This window comes from Mauremys mutica, chromosome 2 (genome assembly GCF_020497125.1).
Source record: "Mauremys mutica isolate MM-2020 ecotype Southern chromosome 2, ASM2049712v1, whole genome shotgun sequence".
Lineage (NCBI taxonomy): Eukaryota > Metazoa > Chordata > Testudines > Geoemydidae > Mauremys > Mauremys mutica.
Window position 1 is genome coordinate 263,736,317 of NC_059073.1, and position 11,751 is coordinate 263,748,067.

General features: G+C 40.4%; 1 protein-coding gene across 2 annotated transcripts in view; it reads right to left on the bottom strand.

Annotated features, from left to right (window-relative positions):
- The window catches only part of ODAD2 (outer dynein arm docking complex subunit 2), a 166,941-nt gene extending 155,772 nt beyond the window's left edge, over window positions 1-11,169 (bottom strand). The window contains exons 1-6 of one of the 2 annotated variants that reach the window (XM_045004392.1): window positions 10,861-11,169; window positions 8,467-8,718; window positions 5,584-5,741; window positions 4,048-4,243; window positions 3,356-3,462; window positions 2,731-2,867 (exon numbers count right to left, since the gene is read on the bottom strand). In XM_045004392.1, coding sequence (XP_044860327.1) covers window positions 2,731-2,867; window positions 3,356-3,462; window positions 4,048-4,243; window positions 5,584-5,741; window positions 8,467-8,690 — 822 coding nt within the window. In that variant the 5' untranslated portion in view covers window positions 8,691-8,718; window positions 10,861-11,169. The other variant, XM_045004393.1, reaches the window with a different exon arrangement.
- Window positions 11,170-11,751: the final 582 nt, after the last annotated feature.

Sequence of the window (11,751 nt, forward strand, 5' to 3'; positions counted from 1 at the left end):
TACCAGCTGTCACGAGACTAATCAATTAAGGTGGACTATTATCAGCAGGAGAAAAAAATTTTATAGTGATAATCAGAACGGCCCATTTCAAACAGTTGACGAGAAGATGTGAGTAATAGTAGGGGAAAAATTAGCATGGGGAAATAGTTTTTAGTTTGTGTAATGATCCATCAACTCCCACTCTTTATTCAAGCCTAATTTAATGGAAATTAATTGCAAATTAATTCCAGTGCTGCAGTTTCTTGTTGGAGTCTGTTTTTGAAGTTTTTTTGTTGAAAAACTGCCACTTTTAGGTCTGTAATTGACTGTCCAGGGAAGTTGAAGTGTTCTCCGACTGGTTTTTAAATGTTATAATTCTTGACGTCTGACTTGTGTCCGTTTATTCCTTTGCGTAGAGACTGTCCAGTTTGGCCAATGTACATGGCAGAGGGGCATTGCTGGCACATGATGGCATATATCACATTGGTAGATGTGCAGGTGAATGAGCCCCTGATGGTGTAGCTGATGTGATTAGGTCCTATGATGGTGTCTCTTGAATAGATATGTGGACAGAGCTGGCAATGGGCTTTGTTGCAAGGATAGGTTCCTGGGTTAGTGTTTTTGTTGCGTGGTTGCTGGTGAGTATTTGCTTCAGGTTGGGGGACTGTCTGTAAGCAAGGACTGGCCTATCTCCCAAGATCTGTGAGAGTGAGGGTCCTTCAGGATCTGTGAGAGTGAGAGTCCTTCAGGATAGGTTGTAGATCCTTGATGATGTGCTGGAGAGGTTTTAGTTGGGGGCTGAAGGTGATGGCTAGTGGCATTCTTACTTTCTTTGTTGGGCCTGTTCTGTAGTAGGTGACTTCTGAGTACTCTTCTGGCTCTTGTGGGGGGAGGGATAGCTCAGTGGTTTGAGCATTGGCCCCCTAAACCCAGGGTTGTGAGTTCAATCCTTCAAAAGACCATTTAGGGATCAGGGGGGAATCTGTCAGGGACAGTACTTGGTCCTACTAGTGGGACTGGAGTCAATGACCTTCCAAGGTCCCTTCCAGTTCTATGAGATAGGAATACCTCTGTCAATCTGTTTCTTCACTTTGGCAGGTGGGTATTGTAGTTTTAAGAACAGTTGATAGAGATCTTGTAGGTGTTTGTCTCTGTCTGAGGGATTAGAGCAGATTGTATTTTAGAGCTTGACTATAAACAATGGATTGTGTGATGTGGTCTGGATGAAAGCTGGTGGCATGTAGGTAAGTATAGCGGTCAGTAGGTTTCTGGTATAGGGTGGTGTTTGTGACCATTGCTTATTAGCACTGTAGTGTCCAGGAAGTGGATCTCTTGTGTGGACTGATCCAGGCTGAGGTTGATGGTGGGATGGAAATTATTGAAATCATGGTGGAATTCCTCAAGGGCTTCTTTTCCATGGGTCCAGATGATGCAGATGTCATCAGTGTAGCGCAAGTAGAGTAGTGGCATTAGGGGACGAGAGCTGAGGAAGCGTTGTTCTAAGTCAGCCATAAAAATGTTAGCATATGGTGGGGCCATGCGGGTACCCATAGCAGTGCCACTGACTTGAAGGTATACATTTTCCCAAAATGTGAAATAGTTATAGGTGAGGACAATGTGATTGATTCTTCATCACTAAAAGTAAGAATGGATGTCTTTCTAAAAGAGATGCTGTAGCTCAACCAGAAGTTATGGACTTGATGAAGGAATTACTGAGTGACATTTTATGGTTTGTGTTATGCAGGTCAGATTAGATGATGGTAATGGCCCGTTCTGGCCACAAAATCTATTACTCTATTATTTCAATGGGACTCATAGTAGTAAGCACTTCATCCAGTAGAATGCCCTTATTTATAGCTGGGGCAAAAAATGTATGCGTTTTTTTCCTTAAAAATCTGTGAAATTTTGTGTGGGTTTTATTCTTTATTATACTTGTCCCAAACTCTTATATTTTTATACAAGCAATCATCATAAGAAGAGAGAAAAATAATTTGGGACTGGGACTCAGGAAGGAGAGGGTGCAGTAACCTTGTGCAGTAACTGTAGTTCTTCAATGTGTGTGTCCCTATGGGGGCTCCACTTTAGGTGACGTGCGCCCCACATGCCTTCATTCAGAGATTTTCATTAGCAGTGTCCGTTCAGCCTGCACATGTGTCCTACATGTCCTTGTGCCCCGCACCAGGGTTATATGGGACTGCACAGACAAACCACCCTCTACCACAAAATCTACCACAAAGTTCTACAAGGAAACTCTGAAGTACAGGGGAAGGAGGGCAGGTAGTGGAGCACCCATAGGGACATACATCTCAAAGAACTACAGTTACTGCACAGGGTGAGTAACCTCTCCTTCTCTGAATAGTGTTCCTATGCTTGCTCCACTTCAGATGACTCCCGAGAGCAGTATACTCATGGCAAGGAGGGAGCTACAGAATCAGGTCCAGAAATGAAGATGGAACCGCACAGCCAACTGCCACACCGAATCTAGAGGCATGGACCAAGGCATAGTGCTTAGAGAAGGTATGTACTGAAGACCATGTAGTGGCTCTGCAGATACTGGAACATCTTTAAGTCATGCATAGATATTGATTGCGAACTATTAGAGCATGCTAACACCGTGAAAGGAGGTAGAAAGCTGGCCACATACTCTAATACAGTGTTTCCCAAACTTGTTCCTCAGGCAGGACTCACCCATTTTTACATACAGTACTCAAGTTTCTGTTATCCCAGATTTGAGTTTTTATTGTTACTTACTCCATTTAAAAACACTCCTGCTGTGCTGCAAGTGATATACAAAGGATTGGTGTCATGTGGTTTAACAATCAAATAACAAATTTCCCCATGGACTTGTCTCCAAGGTGGGGCTCGACATCCATTGGAGAATTCATAATCTGCAACAAGAGTGTTTTTGTTATTTTTAAAAATATATTGCTATTTCTAATATTAAGACCTGAATAGATTTTTAATTATAAAATTCATACAAATTAAGGTCTCAATCCTTCAACCCTTACTTATGTCAACAATCTGAACTCATTTAGGACTTGATCCTGCAAAGTGCTGAGCATTCCGGCCTGATGCAACAAACCACTTAAACACATGTGCAGCACTTCTCAGGACCAAGCCCTTAATTAGTCCCACTGAATTCAATGGGAAATTAATAGGGATTATTTATGTAAATCAAGGTTGAAGAATTGAGTATCTGTAGGTACATGTTGTTCTATATCATTACTTAAAAACAGAAATACACATTTTAAATCAGTAAGAGATAATGAATGTATTTTAACATCTACATGAAAAAAAAATAAAATGTATTATATTTAATGTATATGTGTAAATGTAAAACATGATAAAACAAAAACATAAAAGGTAGAATTTTAACCTGATGTATATTCAAGAGACTCCAGCACAGTATCTTCTCCTTCTCCAGAGAAATGTTTGAGCAGATCCACTTCATTTTTTACAGCAACTGGACTTAATCTCACCTCTCTGTAATTAACAAAAAATGGTCTAAAATCTAATAATAAAAATAGATTTTAAAAAAATAATCAGACGATTGTATAAAGGGATTTTGCTCTTTCCTTTCACTAGCTTCAGAGTAGTTGAAAAATAACTAAAAAAGGCAAACAGCTATTTAGTGAAATTTTAGTTTCACAACTAAAATGAAACTGTTACAACTCTTTGACAAATTCAGTATAATCTTTTGGGTACTTTCATAACGAAATGAACAACTCTATTAAAATGTTTTAATTGCTAGTGTATTATTTATTTATATATATGATATTGAGTTGCTTTCAAATACAGAACATATGCACTGCATGCATATATATGTATACACAAACACACACACACACACATATTTATACTCATATTGTTAAACCTCCAGAAAATATCTTTCAGCAACTTTTCCTGGTTTTCATAAATCAATAAAGATAATTACTTTCATACCTCTTTTGAGTGATTTCTTCATATCACACCAAAAGCACATGTTTTGGGTTAAAATGAATTTAATTTAAAAACAAAACAAAAGATTTACTGGCTAAAAATGGACAGTTTAATTTGCAATGCACTTACTGTGAAATATGTTTTAAAGAACTGTTAAGTAGTTGCATATCCAGCTGTTGAAGAAGAAGAGAGATCTTCATTTTAATCTCTGTATCAGGATCATCATCTTTTTTCATTCTATCCAGCAAGCGCAGCATAGACATATCTTCTCCTTCTATGGTCCCATATCCCGGGCCAAGAATTTTCACTATAGGATCTCTATTGGCTGTAAATGAGAAACATTGTCAATATAAAGATAATGATACTTTAAAACTGATCTTAAAGGATATTTAAAATCCTTCACTGCCAAAGCATTTTAACAATGGTAACTTATAATATGAACACATTTAATTTTAAAAGACAGATAATGGGCTCCTTAACAGGTTTAAAATGTTACTGTTTTATCCTGTAGGAGTAAATGATTTCACATCACTTTATTGTGATTTGAAATACATTAATATATCAGTTTTTAACAAAATGAAAACAAAATTCAGGTAAAACAAACAAGTAACAAACAGGAGCTGTCTTCTGGTGAATAAACATTGATATTTACCTCTTGATTCAATAAATCTAAAACTTTCTTTTATGTCAGTATTTACCTTCAGGGATAATAAAATTGGACGATGGCCCAAACATCAAGTCAATGGGCTCAATTCACCGAAAAGCCATCATTACGGACGTTTGATTTAGTATAAAACAATGTCTTAAAAGATTTGTTGGCAACAATCCCAATGATTCCATAAAAGGCCCAGCTATCACTTGCTCAGGATTGCCAGCTGTATTATACAATGACCAGTGACACAACTGTATGTCAGCTGGTTTTATAAACTCCTCTTGTTCTCAGTGGCCCAATAAGTGACAGTATTCTTACACAGGTGCATAGCAGTTGCTGGCATGATCCCTGTGTGTGCCTTTGCTGTGTGAGCATTTTACAAATCAGGCCCAATACATCTGTGGCTGCATCAGAATTGTAGCTAACTTGTTTTCTACCAATTTCACAAATGAATGTTACTCAGATCTTGCATCCCCATAGGTGTCTAATTTAGGACACTTAGGTGCTTTTTAGTCACAGTTTGTGTACAAGGAACTGGATATGACCCAATAACTATACTATTACATATTTTCTAAAAGCATTCATCAGAAAGATCTGAAAATGTTCATAGCCATGAACTTCTTAAGCATAACATATTTTTGTTGGTTATTTTTAATAAATTAACATTATAAAAGGGAGATTACGTTAAAAGTACAGAAAAAACTATTATTAGCTTCTGAGGATACATTTAGTATGCCAAGATTTGAATATATGATCTGTTATAATTGTTGAGGTACCAATCAGTATACATGTATCTTTATAACATTATAACATTATTCCAGAGCTCTATATTACTCACTTCAGTGAAGGTAAAAAAATAAAAAAATAGAAGTTTGCTGGTTCATCACATCACTGTTTTCAACCAATCTCTCATAAGCCAAAATTTGTACTAAATAAAATGTAACGTATGTGTTTCTTTCTTTCTCTTATTTTTTTAAACATTAAAATTCAAGGGCAAGAAAATAAAACCCAACCTTGAAGGCATGCCTGTGCTTCCTTTAACTTTTTTTCCATAGCCACATGTAGCAAACGAGAGAGTTGGCTAAAACTGCGTACTCTGATAGTTGAGGCAGTGAGGAGAAGCAATGGTTGACCATCTTTGTCTCTTTCTTCTGACTGAACAGTTGTTCCACTAGAAGAATAAAATGATACTTCATAAAGAGAGAACTTTTATTAAAGGAAAATTTTAGGTAGAGCCCAACTCTGAGAATGCTGCTCAAAGCTCTGAATCAAAAATGGACCATGTCTCCTAATTTACATTCCCCTTTCTATTTACTAATAGACCATGTTGACTTGCAATATCAAAAGAGTTTATAGAAAGAAATGTTAGGCTGCTGTACCTTACTTACCAAACTAAGGTCTATCAATGAAATATATATTAATATATTACAGCTGGCAACAGAAATACACATAAGAATATAAGAACGGCCATACTGGGTCAGACCAATGGTCCATATAGCCTAATATCCAGTCTTCCAACAGTGGCCAGTGCCAGATGCTTCAGAGGGAATGAACAGAATAGGGTCATTACAGCTGTCATCCAGTCCCATCTTCTGGCAGTTGGAGGTTGACAGACACCCAGAGCATAGAGTTGTGTTCCTGACCTTCTTGGCTAATAGCCATTGATGGACCTACCTTCCATGAACGTACCTATTTCTTTTTTGAACCCAGTTATACTTTTGGCCTCATAACATCCCTTGGTAATGAGTTCCACAGGTTGATTGTGTGTTGTGTGAATACTTCCTTTTGTTCATTTTAAACTTTCTGCCTATTAATTTCATCAGGTGACCCCTAGTTCTTGGTGTTATGTGAAAGGGTAAACAACACTTCCCTATTCACTTTTTCCATACCATTCATGATTTCATAGACCACTATCACATCCCCCCCTTAGTCGTCCCTTTTCTACCCTAAAGAGTCCTAGTCTTTTTAAAATCTCATCTCATGGAAGCTGTTGCATACCCCTCACCATTTTCACTGCCCTTCTCTGCACCTTTTCCAATTCTACTATACCTTTTTTCAGATGGGGTAACCCAAATTGAATGCAATATTCAAGGTCGGGGCATACCACAGATTTATATAGTGGTATTATGATATTTCTACTTTATTATCTATCCCTTTCCTAATAGCTTCTAACATTCTCTCTGCCACTGGACACTGAATGGATGTTTTCAAAAAAATATCCACAGTGACTCCTAAATCTCTTTCTCGAGTGGTAACAGCTAATTTAGATCCATCATTTTGTATGTATAGTTGAGATTATTTTTTTCCAATGTGCACAACTTTGCACTTAGCAACACTGAATTTCATCTGCCATTTTGTTGTCCACGCACTCAGTTTTGTGAAATTCCTTTTGTAACTCTTCCCAGTCAGCTTTGGACTTAACTATCTCAATTAATTTTGGGTAACATCTGCAAACTTTGCCACCTCATCATTCACCCCCTTTTCAAGATTGTTTATGAATATGTTGAACAGCACAAGTCCCAATACAGCTCTTTGGGGGATTCCACTATTTACCTCTCTCTATTGTGAAATCTGACCATTTATTCTTACTCTTTGTTTCCTATCTTTTAACCAGTTACCAATCCATGAGAGGACCTTCTCTTCTATCCCATGACTGCTTACTTTGCTTAATAGCCTTTGGTGAGGGACCTTGTCAAAAGCTTTCTGAAAGTCCAAGTACACTATATTCACTGGATCACCTTTGTTCACATGCTTGTGGACCCACTCAGAGAATTCTCATAGATTGGTGAGGCATGATTTTCCTTTATAAAAGGAATGTTTATGTATGTGTCTGATAATTCTGTTCTTTACTATAGTTTCAACCAATTTGCCTCATGCTGAAGTTAGGTATAACAGCCTGTAATTGCCAGGATTGCCTCTGGAGCCTTTTTAAAAAGTAGGTGTTACATTAGCTACCTTTCAGTTATCTGGTACACAGGCTGATTTAAGCAGTAGGTTACATATCAGTTAGTAGTGCTGAAATTTCATGTCTGAGTTCCTTCAGAAATCTTGGATGAATACTATCTAGTCATGGTGACTTATTACTGTTTAATTTATCAATTTATTCCAAAAAAGTGTAACTATCCTTCTCTTTTCAAAGCTGTAGCACAATTCCTTTAACATGGCTCGGCTCAACTATGTTGTAACTGGGTACACCAATACAGTTATAATTACATTGCGGACAGGACCTAAGACTCAGTGGGTATAACTACACAGGACTTTTTTGCATTGTTTTTTGCATCTCATTTCAAGGTAAGGTGACTCAGGGTATGTCTACACAGCAACTAGACACCTGCAGCTGACCTGTGCTATCCTGACTCAGACTCATGGGTCTCGGGCCCTCCCACCTTGCAGGGTGCTAGAGCCCATGCTCAAGCCTGAACCCAAAAGTCTACAGAGCAGTGAAACAGCCCTGCAGCCTGAGCCCCGTGAGCCCAAGTCAGCTAGCCAGGGCCAGCCGTAGGTGTCTAGACATACTCACAGTGTGTAAAACACCTGTGCCTGGCCTACATTAGTGCCTCCTTCATTGCTGGCACTGGCAGGTCTGCACCAGCACTAGACATAGGGTGTGAAAATTCCTAGAATAGACAAAGGCAAATATATTCGCCCCACTTCAGTAAGAAACTGGAGATTAGGTTTCAACACACAGCTGTGAAGTCACAATCTAGGTGCTACAAATATTTTCAGAGTCCTTTGGGGAAAAGTTATAAATCAGAATACAAAATGTCCAATGTAACAAACTAGGAGAAAACAAATACAATAAAAAGAGAAAACATTCCTTATACAAAATTAGCACAATTTTTTTTCTTTGCAGTTCATCTTTAATATGTTTAAAAACCACTGCCATTCAGACCTACCTGATCTCATAACCTAATTCAAATATTGAATAATCCAATTGTGTTTTCCATTCAAGTGGTTCTCTGAAGACAAATACTGCTTCTTGAGGATGTCTAGAGCTGAAGTTCTCTGCAAACTTAATTATGTCATTTAGAAGAGATTCATTCAAAGGGGTGAGTTCTAGTGTGCCAGTTCCAGAACCAGCCGAGGTCCATTGAGCTGCTCTTGTCAGTGCCACTCCCATGGTTTCAGCTAATATCAACGATGTGTGCCTTAGCAAATAAATAGTTTATTCTTTAAATATGTTTAAGATTCCAAACTATTAAAAGAATACATTTGTAGACTTAATAGTTAGCAATAAGCACCTTTGGGCCTGATTCAGTTAATTCAATGGAGCTGCACCAGCAATGCGGGGAATAGGCTTGCTAATGTTATATTAAAAAGAATGAGGCTACTTGGGGAAAATTCTGTTAATTAACCATACTAATAACATTTCAAAAAGTGAAAAGCAAATAGGTTCTGTTCTGTTTGCAATGGGATTAAGAGATTTTTTTTTGTCATCTTTAGGGTCCTTCGCTTTTAGTTTTTATTTTAATTTTGCCTGGGAATTTATTGGTTGATATTACTACAAAAATAAAAACAGGTGAAAATCAGTGCAAAAAACTATTAATAATTTTGCTGGGTAAATATCACGGTTTATTTTGGTGGACAAAAGGAAAGACTATTCAGTAGAAAAAAGTATTCAGTAAATTAATGCTTGATGAATGGAATTCAATGTGGTTTGCTGCAGAACTAAAACAGAACTCAAAACATAATGCCACCTCTGAGTGCAAGAAAACAATATAGGTCTAATCCCCAAATAAAACTTTTCATTTGAATAAACAGTTTACTGTTGTAGACTTCGAACTTTTAGCTACCACACCATGCTCAGAGCATACACTCAACTTCATCCTTTTCTCCTGTTTTTTTTTTAAACTTTTGAATACTTCTTTGTGTTCTGAAATGTATTCTGATACAGATTTTCATTTTCTTCCCATTTTAGTGCGTCAAATCTTTAAACCATTATCTGCTAACAGCTTGAAATGTCTAAGTGGTGGGCATGAGATTCATCATTACATTCAGATGCGCACGCACTTCAGAGCTTGCATGCAGGCCTGTTTGTTTATTGTGTGTATCTTCTAGACCAGTGGTTCTCAAAGCCGGTCTGCCGCTTGTTCAGGGAAAGCCCCTGGCGGGCTGGGCCGGTTTGTTTACCTGCCACATCCGCAGGTTCGGCCGATCGCGGCTCCCACTGGCCGCGGTTCGCTGCTCCAGGCCAATGGGGGCTGCAGAAAGGGCAGCCAGCACATCCCTTGGCCCATGCTGCTTCCCGCAGCCCCCATTGGCCTGGAGTGGTGAACTGCAGCCAGTGGGAGCCATGATCGGCCAAACCTGCGGACGCGGCAGGTAAACAAACCGGCCCGGCCCGCCAGGGGCGTCCCCTGAACAAGCGGCAGACTGGCTTTGAGAACCACTGGTCTAGACTAATACATAGCCTTACTTCAACAGACAGCTTTGCATATACACACAAATAGATTATTGTAATACATATATCTCATGCAATGTATTGTATTTTCCTAATTAAAAAAAATATTTTCTATATATTTGAATGATAAAAAAAATATTTTTTGTAAAACTTGGATTTTTTTTCAGTAAAAAACAGTTTAAACTGAAAATGAAGGGGCATCTTACAACTTGGGTTGCCACATCTCAGGTATAAAAACTCAGAACATCCAGGGTGATCCTGAGCCCATAAAACTGGACAGCTGGCAGTGTGTACTGAACACCCTCAGATACTTCCCAGGACAGCCACCTCAAAAAAGGGATGATGCTGCGAAAATGTAGGCAGGTGACAATCCTATTTACAGCTAATGCTAGGCAACTTTATGAGAACTGGAGGATCGCAGAGAGCAGGTAAACATAGCCAACTCTTCATCTAATTTAAGTGTAGAAATAAGAGGATGTGAGCCACAGGCCCCCTCACCTACTTGGGGGCGGGAGCCCTATGAGTCAATAGAGGCCTAAGTGTCTTCTCTCACTGGGGACATGCAGCGGGAGGCTCCTACACTTTGGGGCATGGAGAACAGCTTGTTTCCAAGATCTCTGGGTGTGAGACACCCCTCCCACCCCCCATTGTGGGACAGAGGGTCAGACCAGCCCTGGCCCCTCACTTACTAGTGGGGGCTGCATTGTTGTGGGCCAGGGATCAGACCGCCCTGGGCCTCTCACTCATTGGGGGAGGCTCCCCCACTGTGGGGCGGGGGTCAGACCCAGCCTGGCTGGGCCCCCTCACTCCCGTGAGGGCTGAGCCCCTGCACACCGCTCGCAGCGGCAGGACCACAGGAGCCCCCTTCACCCGCTTTCCGCCCCGGTACCTGGCCCCGCTCCGGCTCTGGCCCCTCTGCTGCCGGCTCTGCTGGCTGCCGTTGCCGGCGGGGTTGCTATGGGGACGGGCCCGCAGCCGCCGGTTACTAGGAGAGGCGGGTAAACACAGTCGGGCCTGGCCGGGCTGGGGCGGGGAAGCGGACTAGCCCCTGTCCCACCCCGCACCCAGGCTTCTCCCCAGCCCTCAGCACAGCGCCCCGGCCCCGGCGACAGGAACACGGCCGTCTCCGCAAGGCAAGGCGCTGCGCCCCTGCGGGGGAGCGGCAAGGGGGCGCCTGGCTGCTGGGGGGATGGAAAGTCTGAGAGGGCGGCTCTGGGGAGCATGGGGAGGAGCAAGACTTGCTGTGAGGATCAGAGAACGGGGAGGTTGGGTCTGACAAGGGTGCTGGCTGTGCATAAATGTGAGGGGTGGGTGGGTGGGGCAGTTGGAGTGGATGAAGTTGATAGGGTGTAATTGAGGTGACTGACCCGAGTGACCTATGTCCATGCTTCCTACGGTTTGAGTTAGAGGAAAAGGTATTGGGCCACCTTCACATTTCGTTTTTGGTGTGGGATTGAATAAAGTAGTTCATTGATTTGAAGTACTGACCCTGGAGACTGAACGAGAAGCACCACATTTATTTTCTGGAGAATGTTAGCGTGTGGTAACTTAAATAATTCACTAGCTTGAGGTTACTACAAGAAAATATCTTTAATCAAGTTGACTTAGTTGTTATTTCAGTTTTAATATCAATTAGACTTTTATTTTATGTTTACATGTTTTTCTTTTTTTTAAAAAAAAACTATCATGTGAACAAGGAGTAATGGTCTCAAGTTGCAGAGGGGGAGGTTTAGGTTGGATATTAGGAAAAACTTTTTCACTAGTAGGGTGGTGAAGAACT